Here is a 19,704-nt window from a genome sequence, read left to right on the forward strand (position 1 = left end):
TGAGTTTGTGGTCAGTCTAGCGGGGACAGTAACAGGATCATTGCTACCCTAGGTGTGTGACCATGAGCTCCAGTGTCAATGTGAGGAAGGATGGAGCCCTCCTGACTGTGATGACTCCTCAGTGGTCTTCCGTAGGTAACATTACACATCTAACCTGAGAAAATTGCTCTCCTCTTCCAAGCCTTTATTTTGTGTTACATGAGATTTCATTGCCTCTTTTCTCTTTTCTTGAGATTTCTGTTCTGTAGACATTGAATCCACAATATTTATCCCCCAAATCTCCTTAACACATTTTAATTATATTTTCCACGTCTTTGTTTTCACTGCACATGCAAAAAAATTTCTGCAACATTTATATTTGTAATGTTATTTTAATTTTACAAATTTTCTTACTTTAGGACTCTTCCATTTTCATAGAATCCTCAACTTAATGGAAAAATGTAATATCCTCATAAAACTAAGAATATGACTGATTTTTGTACATTCAGTTCTATTCTTTGAATTATCTGTTTCTTTTGAGTTGGTTTGTTCTGTTCTATCACCACGTCACTTGTATTCTGTTGTACTACTTTTCTTCAGGTTATGTGATCCTTAGTTGAATGTGGAATTGGTAGAGCTGGATTAGTTCACATGGGATTTCTCTGCATTTGTGTGTGCTGTTGTACCTACTGATATTTCTTTTGATGGGGGAATCTGGCTGGGGGCTCTATAGGCAGGTAGGTAGGTCTGCCTATAGCTCTTCAGTGTGGGAAGGAGCCAGAGTGGGGACCCACCTCCAGTTATGATGAGGAACATTTTACCCTGAGGAGGGAGCTCATTTCCTGAGAGAGCTGCTTTTCCTCATCATCTTCTCCTTGACCCTCCCTTCTCTGTCTGATATATAGTGTACGTATCTAGAGGAAGCCTCTATCCTCCTTTTGGTGTTCCTGCATCCTCTGTTGGCAGAAACAGAGAAATTCTTAGGATTTTGATCTCAGGTGATGAGCTCAACTTGTTCTATATACACAGGAGATGAGGTAGACCTGAGTGAGATATCTGTCCCAAATTCAGATTGTTAGACTTTCCAAGACAGAACATTTATTTCTGATTTTTAGGCTATATTTGTTCTGTTTCCATCCACATGAATCCCTTAACTTCCTATCTTTAAGATTTTTAAAATTATTTTTTCTCATGTCCTATGATTTTATTATATACACATGTATTTGTCATGTATTTTGAAAGGGGCATGAACACAATCAACTATTTTAATTAGAAAACTCTTTAATGGTTTCAATGCTCACTAAAAATCCTTTTGAACTATGACTTTCTTGACTGCTTTATTTTGATATATCTATTGATTTGCTAAGTCACCTCTATGAGTAATTTCTTCGTATTATAACAATGCATCCACATAAAACTTTCTAAGTTGTGTTTATGAGAATGTATTTCTGTTGCCAAATATTTTTAATATTTTAATATTCTATATCATAGCATACATAGCAGGTTTGATTGAATTTGATTTTTTAAATCACAATTTTGCATTCATGACTATTAAAGTAGATGCTTATATTTAATGTCAAAAAAAAAAAGCCTGATTTTTTGTTGATGTTAAATAACATTGTTTTAAAAAGTTGTTAGGTTTGTTTTGGCTTAAATGCTTTTAGAATTACCACTTAATCAAAACAAATCATTATTTTATTCCTGGGTGATGTTGTCTTTCCATTATCATGTTACCTAGTGAGTTTTTTCAAACTGGGATTTGGATTTTTTCTTCAGTTTAAGAAATATTTCTATTGTTTTAGGTTTTAAAATTTATTTTCTTTCAGTTTTCTGGTTTCTGAATCAGAAATGTAAATTATTTATACAAAATATCTCTACTGTGTAATCTCCATATTATATTCCATATTGGGTCATTTTTCTTGTTAATTCTGGGAAAGTTTTTCAAGATTATTCTCTGTATCATAATATAAACTTTTTAGCAATGTTAATTCTCTTGTTACTCATAGTGACATTTAAAAGTATTCAGTAGCGTTTTTATGTCTCTCTGAAAGATTTTTTTATCCCAGTTGGTTTTCTGTTTCATAACTAGTTTTTTTGCAGTCTATATTTTAATTGCATTAAGAGTACCCCAAATTTGATTCCTTATATTTTTTCTGAAAGTATACATTTTATGTATACTTCTACTTCTATGTGTTATTTTATACCTAATCTTTTGATTCGACTGACGCTTTTTCTTCTTTAGTTATAATCCAATAAGGTTGAATTAATTCTGATAAGCACTGTTAAAAAGTATTTCTCAAAATTTTTAACTTGGAGGACTAGTGATACAAATTTACAGTATATTACATGAAATTTGTATTTTAGCAGGATGAGGAAGTAGCTGGAGAAGTTCAAAATACATACAGTGGAAGCTTGTCTCAACTTACTGTTTGTTGAAACCACTGTATCAGAATTCAACTTTATCCCCCAAGCCTTGTTTTTTTTTCAGGGCATTGTGTTAGTGGGGGGTTCGGTGCCCTTTCAGTGCTATTTCCTATCTAACCGTCAAGAAAAACCTCAGATAGACTGAGGAACATTTCCTAGTTCAGAAGTGTCCTTGCACCAAGAAGACAGACCCTAGAGGATAACAATTTTTACTATAGCTGGGGTCCTAAATCTAAACTTGAATGGGAAAAAATTACATTTTTATTTTCATTCAATTCTAAAGTTTAGAATTTTCTACAATTATGCGAATGTGTGGCTTATAAACCATAATACTATTAGCAATATTCCATGACTTTGTCACCAATATAAATTACAAATACTTCAATATCTCATTGTAGTTGTTGGATGTATCTCCAATTACCACATGAGTATCATTTGTTTGAAATTTTGGTAGTTACTGACCCACTGTTAGAACTTATTATTTCAGAGGTTAATAAACACATACTTTACTATATCATGAATTGTTTTATAATATTTTGACGACTGTATCCCACCCTCAATAGCTTCCTTTAAATCTTATGCCTTTTATGAATGAATTTAGAAACACTCAGAAAAGGGGTTTATAGACTTTGTCAGATTGCCAAAATGATTTGCAGCGTAACAAAGGTTAAGAGCAGTGACCTACAACATGACCATACACAGCCATTGGCTTTCAAGATTATTGTTAACACCATCTTTTTGTTTATAAAATATAATAAACATGTAAATATAAAGGCAAACCTGATGATTACAAAATGAACATTCATGTAATATAATAAGGGCCAAGAAATAGACCCAGACATCTGCTTTCCTGCCTCTTTTCAGTCTGAACTCCCCTCTTTCTCTAAGGGTTGGCCATTCATCTGTCTTTGATCATAATCATTTGTTACTTTTCTTTGTAGTTTTGTTTCCTAAATACACATCCTTAAACAACAACTTTTGGTTATATAATTCCATGTATATAAAGTTTGTAAACACAGGAAACACAGCTTCCCTCACTATCAACATCTGTCACCAGAGAGGTACATTTGTTACGTCCATAAACATACCCAGACACATCATTATCACCAAGTCTTTAAAGTTTGTATGTATGAAATTTTCTATGCTCATTTTCTTCTTTTTCTCTACCTTATGCTTTCAAGATCATCCATTCTAGTGATTGGATTAAGGAAGTCCACTAGTTCTCTTTCAAGTTTCTAAGAATTCTACCAAATACTTCCTTATTTATTAAAATGTTTTCCCCTTTATTAGTACTGTCAAATCAATTGGTTTGTGAACATTTATCTAACTTTGAATAAGCCTAACTTAGAAATAGTATCTTTTTTATATATTGAAGGACGTTTACTCTTATTTTATACTCTTGGGTGATATCGGACTGTGATATTTTCATATGGAGAAAATTGCTGAATTTTGGTATCAATGTTATGCTAGTCACATAAAGTGTATTGGAGAGTGTTCATTTATATTCTCTGGAAGAATTTGTATTTTTTTGCTCTTAGTTTATATTCATGGGTGATAATTGGACTTTTTTTTCATACATGTGTTCTGTAGTATTCTCCAGATATTATGTATAAAGTTTATTAATTGTCTAATATATAAATTAATCCTAACATTGTTTGTTTGTTCTACCAATTACTGTGCTAGGAGTGTTAAAATACTCCCACTATAATTGTGAATTTGATTACTACTTCTGGCTCTATCAACACTTTTATACTTTGAGAGCATATTATTATGTACATACAAGTTTAGGGTGTTGCATCTTCCAAATTAATGAACAGCGTATCATTATGAAATGGTTCCGTGTCTATCTAGTACACGTCTTACCTTTGAGAATCTACAGCTCCTGGAGACCATAGAGCTGTAACATATTTCTTTTGTTCTGTATTTGCACTGGAGTAACATTTTTCCATATTTTTATCTTTATCCTTTCTGAATCATGTTTTAAATCTGTCTTTGTTCTATTAAAGAAAGCATGCACATATATTTTTTAGTAGTACTCACATCTTTGGTTTTTGTTTCTTTAACTGAGGTACATAGTCCCTTTAAATTAAATGTAATTACTGATACACTTGGGTATAAATCCACAATCATATAGTTTCTATTTGTCTTTCCTGTTTATATTCCCTTGTCTCTCCTTTCTTATACTTATTGATTCTATTATTTTATTAACTTGGATGTTATGCATTTCTTTTATATTTTAATGATTATCCTGAAACTTCCCACTTCATTTGCTTTAAAACAAAAAAACAAAAACAAACAAACAAAAAACCTTTCTTTTGTAGAGCAGTTTTAGGTTCACAGCAAAATTGAAGAGAAAGTACAGATAGTTGGCATATACCCGGCACCTCCCGCTCCTCAACAGCTTTCCTCACCATCAGCATCCCCCACTCCCGTGGAGTATTTGTTGATGGTAACAAATATTCCATAAACCTACACTGACACATCATTATCACCTCAAGTCCACAGTTTACATCAGGGTTTGCTATTGGTTCATTTGCCTTTCATTTCTTTCTGCATTTCTGAACTTCTACCTAGCATTATTTTCTTTTCCATCTCTCTGGGTTCTTGACGACTCACTGATCTCTACAAAGTAATTTTATCTAACTTTTAAGTACTTCTATACTTTTAGGAAGCTTTTGTTTGCAAAAAATTTAAAGATATTTTTAATGGGCAGGTTGGTCTCAATTTCCTAATCCACCATTACCAGAAACAAGAAGAGGCTGCACTTACTCTTCAGTGATTTCTATCTTCACCTGCAAACCTTCCATTATTATACTTTCATCTGTCTTATGCCCCAACTTTAGTTAGCTCTTTTCAAGTTCGGTGTGTTTGTAAAGTACTGCCAAATTCCCATTTATTTCTCTGCTAATATGTCATTCTTCTGAAAATACAGTTCTGACATTTGTGCAAGTAAGTGTGTATTTTTCATTCTGAATATATCTACATGATAACAGAATGCTTCATGTTTTATTTTCCTTTGACTTTTTGGATTGGAATCTTGTGGAGGGTGGAGAGTAGTGAATATTTGAACTAAAGTCATTGTCTTACCTAGAATTCTGCTTCCGATGTGTCTACCTCTTTCTGCATGTGTGTGTGCTCAAACTTGTGAGCTTTTCTTGCATTTATACAAATATTCACCTTGCTATTGGTTTGCTGATTTCTGTAAAAAGAGAATGGTAACTGTTGGCATTACTCTTCAATCTTTTACTTCCCAGTCTCTTGTGGCTTCCAATTATTGTAAGAGAAATGAACAGTTGAGAGCAAAAGATTGAAGTTATGTTCATTATTTAAATTTGTCATTAAAAGAAAAAACACCACGAGGGCCCAGGAATATTTGTTTAAAGGATTTCCTCATTCTCAAGGTCACATAACTTCCTTTCTGTCTGTAATTCCAGTGTAGACCAACATCAGTGAAACACTCAATTATTTGTGTATCAGTTCTCTTAGTCACACCTCAGCTTCTTATTTACTACTGACAGGAATGTATTTTCAAAGTTTTAGTTTCTTTTTCTCTGTTTTATTCCAAGACTGCTTTTCAAAAATGTTTCATTTCTTTTTTGCCATCTTCCTTACTGTATATTCTCTTCTAATCTCCCAGCTCATTTTCCAATTGTTACAAACATTATCCCTTCTAAGTATTCTCAATATTATGATTTTTAAAACTTATTTCATGTTAAATGTTTCCTATAGATTTCATGTATATTTCTTCTATCTAAATATTAATGTAATTGCCTGATCAAAATACATTTTCATTTTACTGGCTATGGCAATTTATGCTCATTAGAGAAAAGGGTCGCTGGAATGTGTGCAAAGTAAAGAAACAAGGACTAGTGTGATGTGCAGATGCGTGTTTCTGTAGTTCTCAGCGGGTCCCTGTTCTCTGCTGCAGACTTCTCCATTGTGGTTGCGGTATTGTTCCCAGTGGCGGTCATTTCTCTGGTGGTTGCTATAGTAATCCGCCAACAGAGCTCCAGAGAAAAGCAGAAGAAAGATCAGAGGTGATCCTTTATCTTATTTTGCTGTAGGGACTCTTTGACCCTTATTTTACTTTAAATTCAATGTATAACCTACCCTTTCAAATTGAATTGGTTTACTTCTAATATTCAGAAATACATGCAGATACAGTCTTTTTGGACCAGAAGCTGAGTTTCCCTTTAACTGGGAAATTCTTCACATCTAGAAATGTTTTTCCTTCTGTTAGTCACCATATTTATAATTAATAATAAGAGATATTAACTCTCATAATGATGGATTTTTGAATTTATTATAAAAATATCTAGCATTAATTGATCACTATATGATAAGCACTGTGCTAAGCACCACCCCCCTCCCCTTTTTTTTTGTTTTTTGAGATGGAGTCTCCCTCTGTGGCCCGGGCTGGAGTACAATGCTGCTATCTCAGCTCACTGCAACCTCCGCCTCCCAGGTTCAAGCACTTCTCCTATCTCAGCCCCCTGAGTAGCTGGGATTACAGGCGTGTACCACCACACCCGGCTAATTTTTTTATTTTTAGTAGAGACAGGGTCTCACCATGTTGGCCAAGCTGGTCTTGAACTCCTGACCTCAAATGATCCACCCACTTTGGCTTCCCTAAGTGCCAGGATTACAGGTGTGAGTCTCCACACCCGGCCCTGTGCTAAGCCCTTTTATATCTATTATCTCATTTAAATGTCACAAGAACTTCATAAAGTGGTTATTAGTTTCATTTTACAGATGAAGAGTGTTTTACGTTAACCCTAACACAATTGTGCAAGGTTAGGAACTTCATATTTTGATGGATGTAGAAATAAGCTCAGAGAGATTAGCAAACATGCTTTCAATCTTGCAGAGTAAGTGGTGGAGCCTGGGTTGGTCTCACAAATGTGATTCTGGTACCATAGTGTTTTTTTTCTTTTTTTAAGTATTTTTAAAGAAAGAATGATTTATTTACCCATGATCAGTTTAATATTGAATGTGACATTAACAAAACAATTTAGATAAATTTGGATTCAACGCTATCATTTTTAGAAGTTGGGATCTGTAGAGAACAAAAAGAAAATGAGTAGTGATCATGAACGACAGGGCAATGAAGGAGGCTGATAGGGAAGTAAAAACTGAAAAATGACCCAGAGAGCAGATAAAAACCCAGGCAACAGGCAAGAAAGACACAATGGGAAAAAGAAGCTGGGAATCTTCTACCGAGTTTCCCTGTCATGCTGAAGGAGCTGCTAAGTCAATTGATACCATGTGTTTCTCTCTTACAGGCCACTATCTACCACTGGCACCAGGCCACACAAGCAGAAGAGGAAACCCCAGATGGTAAAGGCTGTTAAACCACAAAAGGTGAACTATATAGTTTGGGCTGTGATTACCATGGCCCCACTTTGCATTTCTCTCACACTCTTATCCTGACTACCTATCCTTTCTACCCAGCAGTGTTGTGCAATTCCACATTCAGAAGTGTCTCCTTTGCCTTTTATTGAATGCAAAAAAAGAGTCCCTAAAATGCAGAGCTACTTTGCCGGGGTTCACGAAATGCAAATAGAATAAGGAGAACAAAAAGGGACATACCAGATGTCTATCTGTCCCTGTCTCTGTCTCTGCTTCTTTCTTTGTCACACACACACACACACTCCCTCTTGCTCTGACTCTAGGTTATTTCTTTGCAAATTGACTAATAGATCCAAAAATATGTATGTCTGTATGATAATACATGTAATATTTATAACCCAAATGTCCTACTCATGTCCTGTAAATTTAAAGATTTTAGCTGAAGTTGGTTAGTGATAACATTGGTAATCCTTTTTTGATGACAACTTTTCATTACAACTCTGGGAAATACACCAACTGGACGACTGTGGTTTTCTATCTGGTCTCTTGGTGTCAACTTAGTTCCAAGCTTCCATGCCTTGAAAAGTCTGCTTCCTTAAAAACTGTGCCTATGAAACTAATGGTTCATTTTGAAAGATTCATTCTTCTTTTCAGATGAGTCAGATGAAGCTCCATGTGTATGATCTGCCAGTAGAAGGCAATGAGCCCCCAGCCTCTTTTGTGAGTTCGCAACTTCTCTTAAATATCACACCCTAGTTCAATCTCCAGGAAATATCGGTGAAAGTCATAGCCCACAACACTTCATTATTTCTTCAGGACAATATTGAAATCTATGTGAATACTAATATAAAATACAAATTCTTCTGCAAAATAGTTTGAAAATATAAAATGGGAACATGTATGCCACCATGCCAACTTGTGACAAGAAGAGCACTAATCTGCTCAACAGAGTACCACTGTTTTCATCAGCTCAGGCTGCTGTAACTAAATTAGCATAGACTGAGTGGCTTAAACGACAGATATTTACTTCTCACATTCTGGAGACTGGGAAGTCCAAGTTCAAGGAGCTGGCAGATCCGGTGTCTGGTGAAGCAGCCTTCTGGCTTGTAGACAGCTGTCTTTTTGTTGTATGCTCACATAGCAGAGGGAGAACATCTGTCTTGTGCCTCTTCTTATAAGGGCATTAATCCTATCACGAGAGCTACACCCTCATGACCTCATTACTTCCAACAGGCCTCACCACCAAATACCATCATTCTGGGGATTAGGGTTTCAACATACAAAATTGTGGGGTGACACAAAGATACAGTTTATAGCAGTCATCTTCATCAGATACCTACTGGCATTGGACTTAGGTCTCAACTGTGTGTGTGCAACTAAATGAAAGCAATCAAACTCATATGTTTACAATATTCTCATGGGTGGGGTCACGGCTTCTCCATTTCTGAAAATGATATAAGCCTTTTCATGCGCACCTATTTTCAGGACCCAATCTTTCAATTTAATTTTTTTATCCTTTTACTAGCTAATTACAAAGCCAGATTTTTCACCACCTCCAATTCCTGCACCTAGATCATCTTCTTTCCTTGTAAGTATCAGGTAGTCACTGGTGAATTTTTAATATCTCTTCTGCTCATTGCGAATACTGTCTCCAAATGCATGGGTTATTTATCAGGATGTGTGCTCTTAAGGTTCACTGGAGATATCACAGCACATTTGTCCCAGGGATATCTAAAAAGCAAAGCCCACTTACTGTCTATAAATTAGTATGGGTATTGATGTTTCATTATAAAAGTGTTACTGTTATGTAATTATTGAGAAATGATAAATAGCTCTGCTGTGTGAGGTAAAATGTCTCCTTCAAAGATTCATTTCTAGATGCTTATTTAAGAGGAGATAAAATTGTATTATGTGATATTTTACATTATATATATATATTATAGATAGATAGAATAAGGCCTATTATTAGTCATAGTTTTCTGTAGGAGGTAGGGTATGAAAAACAGACGATATAGAGGCCAACCTGGAATAAAAGTCAGGTGCTCATGAAGTAAAAATTGCAGTACATTTACTCCTTAAATGGCTCCTGACCATGTTTCTTGTACTTGGTATTCTGCTGTGGGTAAATAAGAAAGACCAAAATTTAAGGTTTTTATCTTTCAAGGAATTTCACATTTTTAGTGAGAAAACAAGTCATGTAAAAATGGAGTACTTGATTCCTCAACTGTTATTTGTAGTATCACCCAAGATGAGTGACACTGACAAGAAAAATATGGTGAGGAGAAATTCAGTGGGTTCGGAGTGGTTAAAGTAGGATGAATATTCATTGATTGAGTAGTTGGAATTTGAACTGGACCCTGAAAGTTGGGGAGAATTTAAATGAGTGAAGAAGAGGTAAGAAATAATTTCATTAAGGAAATAAATATAGCCAAGATGGGACAAGCATAGCATTTCTAATGACATACCATTTTTATAATTAATGTAGCATAAAGACACAAAAGCACTTCCCTCTACTCTTTTCAAGGATAATTGAACATCTACACCTAAAGTGAGAGATCTATAGCCAAATTATCTTCTTGTATCATCTCCTACTATCAAGAAGAGAAGGCCCACCTGTCTTTTTAGAAAAAATTTACTAAGAATAGTATCTGTATGATTTGGAGATGGGTGCTGACATGGAATGTCTTCCTTCTGAATATGGCCAACAATTAAAAAGAGAGAAATTAGAAGGGCCTCAGCTAGAAAGCCATGTAGATACCAATATTATTTATTTTCTCAGAAATATTCTGTAAGGATGAACATGAGAAGAAACCTTCTATAGAATTAGTATCCTATAACTCTCCTACCTAATATGGAGAAGGTCCCCTAACACTTTCTCCATATTATGCTAATTACCAGATAGATATTTAGAACTTCATGTGGTGTTTTTCTCACTCCCTTCCTATCCTCTCTCGTTTCTGCTTTTTCATTTTTACTTTATCAACTGACCTATGAAATAGAAACTGTGACTTCAGATAATTAATTTTAATTTCTTCATAGATCAGTTTCATAATAAATATCTAAATTTTTGAAGAAAGTTGATCATTTAAAAGTTCTGTCTTTTTTAGGACTCAAATCTAAAAGCATGAGGCAACAGCTAAGCAGGAACTGATGGCTAAATTATCAACTTGGAAAACTGGAAAATCTGGATGGCAGAGAAATACACTTATTTTTCACGAGTATTTGCTCTTGACTCAAGAAGGTTAACATTTTCTGATTTGTGTTAGACTTTGAAGAGACTAAAGAAAATTTTCAAGAGGGACATATGCCTGAGAACCTTTGCATGAGTTTAAAATTTCAATTATCCATTCTTATAAGAAGGAAAGTGATTGTAAAGAAATATCTGGGAAGTTAAAATCTTTAATAGGAATTGATTCATTCTCTAATTAAAACAAAACATAAAAACATTACACTAATCTTGGAGGAATAAGAAAAATTGTACATCCATTAAATGAGTAGCAACATCTTGATGGCTTTAACCATTAACTTGTCAAATTAGAATCTCAGTTAAGAAAATGATGTAAACATTCTGTTTTGTGGATCTCTTTTCTACATTAGCTTCTGAAATCATTATTAGCTATACCATTTGAGGTTTTCTACAATTTAGTAAAGCTATGAATTAAAAAATGTTTTATCATATATATTTGTAGAGTTAATTACTGTCATGGTTAAAGTGGTTTTCACTTTTTAAATGGAGAAAATTGTAGTTAATCGGATAAACCAGAGGTTGCAAACTGGTGACCTGTAGGCCATATTTGCACTGCAAATATATTTTATTTGGTCTGAACGATATTGGACACATAGTACTTTTAAATGTTTTGAATGTGTTGCTAATATTTAAGAATTGAGAGATCTTGCATAAACATCCAGATTCTCAGCGTTGTCAGATGTAATCAAAAAGTAATCCAATGCTTTGTCAACAATAGAATTACATTGCCCATAGCAACCATCAGCATAGTTGATGGGTAACATAGCAAACACTATTTGTTGCCTACCAAATAATCCCCTTCCTTTCCTTGCTTTTAGAACCCTAAATTTTGTTCACCTGCCCACTTCTAGGAAAAAATATCTCCATTTCATGGATAAATACCTATCACTTTAAGTCAATTATAATAACCTCATTTTTTCCTTGCTAGTAGTTGACTTGGAGATGATTTTATTTTCCACCCTCTGCCCTTTTTTTTTTTTTCCCCAATAAGACAAGAGAGGAATTACGTTAGGACATTTCTGGCAAAGTTTTCTGGATATGGGCATCTGAATACTCTACCTTGGTACTGCTACACTCCACACTGTGATTATGAAGGCTGAAGAAGATAGATAGAGCAGAAAGATGAAAAGAATAAAACCTGGCCTTTCAATGATGTCATTGAACTGGTAGATTAATGACTGCTGGAGTTACCTCACACTTTCTTGGTACTCCTTGTTATATGAGCGATAAATTTTCCTCGTCGTTTAGGCCATTTTGAGTTGGATTTTCTCTCACTTTCAACAAAGATCATCCTAACTGGTAATGTAGTTGTTTCCATAATCAGGGAACATGTTTTAGTTCATCATCACAGCTACAGTTTTTCTTGTATTTGTCTACTTCACCAATTTCCATCACTCACCTCGTCCCCATAGGCCTGTCTCTTCATGAGGAAATTTATGGTTCATTTACCCTTGCAGTATGAGGTTCTAGGTAAGTTCACTCTGGCCTCAAAAGTGAAGCTCAATCCTCAGGAAATCCAGAATCCACTGATCAAATCACTGTCAAGGATAGAGGTTTTCTTTCCATGTGGCATTTGCACAAGAACAACTTAAAAAGTAGAGCTTTATCTGCCCTGTGAGGTTTCAGAAGACCCTCCCCTGACCCGGAAATAAATCCCTATTTCCTGGAAAGCCATTGTGTACTTGTGACCAACTTATGAGCCTTTTCTGTGTGTGTGTGTGTGTGTGTGTGTGTGTGTGTGTGTGTAACACCTGACCCCAGTAATCGATTCATATAATCCTTTTTTATACTGATGGAATGGAAATCTTAAACTGGTGAATCCTCAACAAGCCATGTACCATAACCCAAGCAAAAACTAAACCATACACTCTCAAGCAGTGGCATGTGAACATTCCTGCAAGTTCCTAAATGATGTCACTAGGTCCCTGATGCAGATGCATCATAAGTCCTATTTGAAGAGAAATAATGCAGTACAATGACAGGAAAACCAGTATTTTATCATAGAACTGTGAACCCAAGTCCTACAATGTTTCCCTTTCAGCTGAACTGCAGAGGAGTTTAGAACAGACTTTGATTTCACAATACTGTTTCCACACTTACAGCCATAACTTTCTAACTTTAAGGGAATTCTGCTTATTTGACATTTAGCCACCTCAGATATGGCACTGAACCTGTTTTTATTATTATTTTTACCTTCTCTACTTTAAAACAGTAACATTATTAGGTTAAATTGTGTTTTTATCCAGTTACTCTAAGACTAAGATACCATAGTATTTGTCTACTTATTATAACTCACCAAATTGCTGCTTTTATATGGGCTTTGGGAATGCTTTTAGCTTTTTAAAAAATAATGAAGTATGCATGGAAAAAAAAGCAAATTTTAGTTGTTTGCAATCAGAATATGGAAAGGGTTATTATTATAATTAAGATTTTACTATTCACATTGGAAATCACTACTATGTGTTAAGGAATTGAAGGTGGTCTCTGGCTAGCAGCCATTAAGAAAATGAGCCCGAGTTCAACGACCCATAAATGAAGTGAAGTCTGCCAACAACCACTGAATAAGCTTGGAATTAGATTCCTTCCCAGTTGAATCTTGACTTCAGCCTTGTGAGACACCCTGAAGTAGAGGATGCAGCTGAATTTTGTCCAGATTACACACCCACACAAACCGTATGATAATAAATATGTGTTGTTTCAAGTTATTACAGTTTGGAGATATTTGTTACGCAGCAATAGACAGCTGACACAAGGAAGTAGAGAACAAACATTTTGTATTAGTCTGTTTTCACATGGCTATAAAGAATACCACCTGAGATTAAGTAATTTATAAAGAAAGGAGGATTAATTGACTCAGAATTCCACATGGCTGAGGAGGCCTCAGGAAACTTACAATCATGATGAAAGAGGAAGCAGGAACATCTTACATGGTGAAAAATGTGTATGAAGGAGGAACTGTCAAACACTTATAAAGCCATCAAATCTCTTGAGAATTTACTATCACAACAACATCATGGGGGAACCACCCCCATGATCCAATCACCTCCCACCAGGTCCCTCCCTCAACATGTGGAGATTATAGCAATTAAAAAAATGAGATTTGGGGGGATGGGCACAGAGCCAAACCATATTATGTTTCAAATGCTCCAGACAGGTTTAGGTATAATTAACTATATTTAATAGGCTTTCATCACTGCAAAACTTTTTTTCCTTTCTTTCTGTGTCTCTAGTCTCTTCCATTTGTTCTCCCTTCTTTACTAGCACCGAGGATTCGCTTGAAATCTCTGATAGCCAGTATTCTCACTTATCATATTCTTTCTCACTTTGTGTTTCCTTGGTATTTTTGGGTAATTCCTTAAGTTTATCTTCCAAATTACTGGTTTTTATGTTCTGTACTGTCAGTCCTCCTGTTCACTAATTTCAAAATTTATAGTTGTTTCTCTTGTTTACTTAATAACATTCTCTTCCTCCCTATCAGTTTAATTTTATAAAGGCTAACCAATTGTTTTTAACTTCCATTTCCAGATATCATTTTAAAAATTAAAGCAAAATGTATATAAACCTTATTACTGCTTCCCAGAGTAAATGTTTTTCAGAAGTACATGCTTTCTCAGCCACTTGACTAGTATGTACCCCATCATTCAAAGACACCCTTATTTCTTAAGTGTTACATTGCTATTTTTCAGTTGGTGCATCCAATGTTACTAATATCAGGCTTTTAATATTCTTTCATTATATGTCTTTATTCATAGAATCCATCTCTTGAGTATAAGCTAAATAATATGCATGTACTAGTATCTGAATGTAATATGGAATAATATAGAAATGGTTGGGGTGATAAGCAAGTCTTGCATATTCTTTTCTTCTCAATTTTTTTCTCTCTCCAAAGTGGGCCAACACAAGAGTGGCACAGCTGTGTGGAGATACTGAGATCCACCTTGTCAGGGAAGATCCTAACTCAGGAAAAAGCACTTCTAACAAAATCTGTAGCCACACTGGTACATTTGCCCTTGAATTCACCTTGTCTCTTTTGCGGCTTCCATAAAAAGGCGTTCGCTTGACAATGTTAGACACTTTTTAGCAACTAGGCCTGGGTAGTCTGCTACAATGCCCAACACTAATACAATATCACTATTACTGTTAGTAGTATGCTAAGCAAATACTATTGTTATAAAAAAATTCCTAAGCATGAAAATTATGGTATATAAAATTTATTGTGAAGGCAAATTCTTGTGAACATTAAACTGTTTATCTCCTTCACCTCATATTAAAGTCCATACTCTTGGGATATATCTGACATCTCAATGTTAAATGACTAAGATGACTAAGTTGTTTATGTTGCTCCCACCTCACACAAAGTTAAAACTATTTGTTACTTTAAATAGTTTGACAACGTTATTTTAAAATCTGGACAAATCACAAATATAAAATACTTATATAATTTTCTTCTGTGAAAAGATGTATGCTTGGTCAGGCTCGGTGGCTGACTCCTGTAATCCCAGCACTTTGGGAGGATCACGAGGGTCAGGAGTTCGAGACCAGCCTGGCCAAGTTGGTGAAACCCTGTCTCTACTAAAAATACAAAAATTAGCCAAGCAGGATGGCAGGCTACTCAATAAATCCCAGCTACTCAAGAGGCTGAGGCAGGAGAATCACTTGAACCCGGGGTTCGGAGGTTTCAGTGAGCCAAGATTGTGCCACTGCATTCTAGCCTTGGTAACAGAGCAAGACTCCATCCCCCACCACACCCTCCCCCCCCCCCAAAAAAAAAGGCAAAATGAACAAAGCTGGAGGCATCACATTACCTGACTTCAAATGATACTGCAAGGTTACAGTAAGCAAAACAGCATGGTACTGGTACCAAAATAGAGATATAGACCAATGGAACAGAACAGAGGCCTCAGAAACAACACCAGACATCTACAACCATCTGAACTTTGACAAACCTGACAAAAACAAGCAATGTGTAAAGGATTCCCTATTTAATAAATGGTGTTGGAAAAATTGGCTAGTCATTGCAGAAAACTAAAACTGGACCGCTTCCTTATACCTTATACAAAAATTAACTCAAGATAGATCAAAGACTTAAACGTAAGATCTAAAACCATAAAAACCCCAGAAGTAAACCTAGGCAATACCATTCAGGACATAGGCAAGGGAAAAGACTTCATGACTGAAACACCAAAAGTAATGGCAACAGAAGCCAACATTGACAAATTGAATCTAATTAAACTAAAGAGCTTCTGCACAGCAAAAGAAACTATCAGAGTGAACAGGCAGCCTACAAAATGGGAGAAAAATTTTGCAATCTATCCATCTGACAAAGGGCTAACATCCAGAATCTACAAAGAACTTAAATTTACAAGAAAAAAAAAATCCCATCAAAAAGTAGGTGAAGGATATGAACAGACACTTCTCAAAAGAAGACATTTATGCAGCCAACAAACTATGAAAAACAGCTCATCACTGGTCATTTGGGAAATGCAAATTTAAAACACAATGAGATACCATCTCATGCCAGTTAGAATGGCGATCATTCAACAGTCAGGGAACAACAAATGCTGGAGAGGATGTGGAGAAATAGGAATGCTTTTACACTGTTGGTGGGATTGCAAATTAGTTCAACCATGGTGAAAGACAGTGTGGTGATTCACTAAGGTTCTAGAACCAGAAACACCATTTGACCAAGCAATCCCATTACTGGGTATATACCCAAAGGATTGTAAATCATTCTACTCTAAAGACACATGCACACGTATGTTTATTGTGGTATTGTTCACAAAGCAAAGACTTAGAACCAACCCAAATGCCCATGAATGATACATTGGATAAAGAAACTGTGGCATATATACACCATGAAATACTATACAGCCATAAAAAAGGATGAGTTCATGTCCTTTGCAGAGACATGGAAACCATCATTCTCAGCAAACTAACACAGGAACAGAAAACCAAACACTGCATATTCTCACTCATAAGTGGGAGTTGAACAATGAGAGAACACACGGACCCAGGGAGGGGAACATCACACACCAGGGCCTGTTGGAGAGTGGGAGGGTAGGGAAGGGATAGCATTATGAGAAATACCTAATGTAGATGATGGGTGGGTGGGTGCAGCCAACCACCATGGCACATGTATACCTATAGTAACAAACCTTCATGTTCTGCACATGTATCCCAGAAATGAAAGTAAAATTTTAAAAAAATGTAAAAAATATAAAAAATGATATATGCTTAATGTAGAAAAGTTGGGATACAAGTGAAAGTACTAACAAAAATTTTTCCTCATCTCACCAAGTATGATTTCTATTAACACTTAGAAATATGACTTTTTCCTCTCTTTTCTGTCTGGTATATAATTTATTAATATTTATGCTATTTGTATTACTTTTAATTTTGTTAGTAATATGACACAAATCTATAAGAGATTATGCAGCCATCAATACTATTTTATGAATAATGCTTTACTTAATATATGATTCAACAGCAAAGTCCTTTTTCAAAAATGTTTATGGCTAAAATAATGTAGTGATGAACAATGGTGTATATACCATCTTCAGGCAGTTCTCTGTATCAGTTTGGGTTCCTGGGCAAGCAGAATATGAGATGATTTTAGCATGCAGGAAGTTTATTATGGAATGCTTTCAGGTCAGGTCCCCTATTTGTTTAATGGAATGGGAGAAAACAGGATTAGGCTGGAGGAGTTGGGAATGATGCTGCCTCAAAGGCGGCTTTAGCTGGCCCACCCAGACCTAAACCTGGGTAATCCTTCAGAATGCAGCCAAGTTGAGGTAAAAGGGAAAAGCTTTTACTCCCTCATGTCAACTAGTCACAGGTACAAATTGCTCTCAAAAGAGCTGTGACCTTGGGCAAGATGACTTTATTTAGTGAAAGCATTTTCAAAGGCAAGTTGATGGCTGTCTGCAGGTAGCACAGCTAACAATTGGGGGATAAGTTCTTCTGTGCTTAATGGGGACCTGTGCAGCCCAAAACAAGGCCTTTTTTTTTTTTTTTTTTTTTTTTTTGGGGGGGAGTCTGGGTTTCATTGCATTGCTCAGTCTGGTCTCCAACTCCTAGACTCAATAATCCTCCTGCCTCAGCCTTCCAAGTCACTGAGATTACAGGTGTGATCCACTACACCAAACATCTATTACTTCTTATTTCCTTTGGATAGCACTCTATATATGTTGGTTAGCTCCCTGGAAGTTTTCCAACTTTTTTGCTACACTTTGCAAAAATTTTTCTCTAGTAGGCATATATAAATTTAAATTTCCCTTAGTAATTTATGAAACTGTTTCTACATAGGCAGATATTAAGAATGAGAATGCCCATCTTAACACCTTTCCCTTGCTTACAGGATTCCCACATTGCACATCTTGGAGATATAACTCCTTTGCTATTTGTAGTGGCAACTGGAAGTATTCTGCATGTTGTTACCAGATTCTTTTTTTTTTTCTACTGGAGACAGGGTCTTGCTCTCTTGCCCCAGGTTGGAGTAGAGTGGCATGATCTTGGCTCACTGTGACTTCAACCTCCCAGGCTCAAGCAATCCTCCCACCTTAGCCTCCAAAGTAGCTGGAACCATAGGCATGTGCTACCACACTCTAACCTTTGTATTTATTGTACAGAAGGGGTCTTGCCATGTTGCCCAGGCTGGTCTCGAACTCCAGGGTTCAAGTGGTCTGCCTGCCTTGGATTCCTGAAGTACTGGGATTCCAGGCTTGGGCCACAGCACCTGACCAACCCTCTTTTGCACCTATGACATAGTTATGGCCAAGGATCTAACTTTCAGATGCCCCCTCCCAGAACTTTAAATCAGAAGTCTGTAATATAAAGCAGAAATTACAGAGAATTATCTTTGGTGATGCAGGATGTCATAATAAGGCTGAGTTCCTCAGGAAGTCTTGAGACTAGCTCCAGTTGCTGGTTCAAGGCTGATGTGGTGCAAAGAGTATCAGCAGTGTCAGCTGCGTGACAGTGGCAAGGGTGAGAGAGAAATTCTGTATTATTCAGTTCCACAATACAGGCTGGAATTCCTAATTGCATAGCTGCCAAGTTTGGTTCTCCAGTCCTCATATTGAGTCCCTTCAGCTACCTAATTTTTTTTTAACTCAAATATTGTACTTTATTGTGGTAAAACATACATGACGTTGAATTTATCATTTTAACCAGTCTTAAGTATACAATTTCCGTGACATAAGTACATTCACTGTGCTGTTCAACCACCACTACCATCTATTTCCAGGACCCATTCCCTCATTCCAAACAGAAACTCTATACCCATTAAACAATAATTCCCTGTTAATTTTCCCCTCAAACTCTGGTAACCTCTATTCCACTTTTTGTCTCTGAATTTCTCTATTCTAGGTAGCTCCTATCAATGGAATCATACAGTATTTTTCCACCTATGTGTCTGGCTTATTTCACTTGGCATCATGTCTTCAAGTTTCATCCATATTACAGCATATATCAGCATTTCATTTATTTTTAAGGCTAAATAACCTAATAATCTTTTAATCTATTTATTTTCTATTTGAGACAGCTGGACATAATTTCCATTGCTCCACACCATCATTCGAATTCACATTGCTTTTCTCCTGCTTTATACTTTTTAAATTTACACCTTTTTGATGGCAAACCTGTTTTAAAATTGATAATGATACATACTTTATTCCTAGTACTTTAGAACCTCATTTAAATCAGTT

At 35.8% G+C, this 19,704-nt stretch overlaps 1 protein-coding gene across 3 annotated transcripts in view; it reads left to right on the plus strand.

Annotated features, from left to right (window-relative positions):
• The window catches only part of ADAM28 (ADAM metallopeptidase domain 28), a 64,968-nt gene extending 51,264 nt beyond the window's left edge, over nt 1-13,704 (plus strand). For 2 of the 3 annotated variants that reach the window (XM_037983672.2, XM_073018001.1), the window contains 6 exons: nt 53-131; nt 6,332-6,440; nt 7,686-7,764; nt 8,407-8,472; nt 9,278-9,340; nt 10,860-13,704. In XM_037983672.2, coding sequence (XP_037839600.2) covers nt 53-131; nt 6,332-6,440; nt 7,686-7,764; nt 8,407-8,472; nt 9,278-9,340; nt 10,860-10,880 — 417 coding nt within the window. In that variant the 3' untranslated portion in view covers nt 10,881-13,704. Of the gene's footprint in view, nt 1-52; nt 136-6,331; nt 6,441-7,685; nt 7,765-8,406; nt 8,473-9,277; nt 9,341-10,859 lie in introns of those variants that run through there. The other variant, XR_012093667.1, reaches the window with a different exon arrangement.
• The last annotated feature ends 6,000 nt before the right edge of the window (nt 13,705-19,704 follow it).

This window comes from Chlorocebus sabaeus, chromosome 8 (assembly GCF_047675955.1).
Source record: "Chlorocebus sabaeus isolate Y175 chromosome 8, mChlSab1.0.hap1, whole genome shotgun sequence".
NCBI lineage: Eukaryota > Metazoa > Chordata > Mammalia > Primates > Cercopithecidae > Chlorocebus > Chlorocebus sabaeus.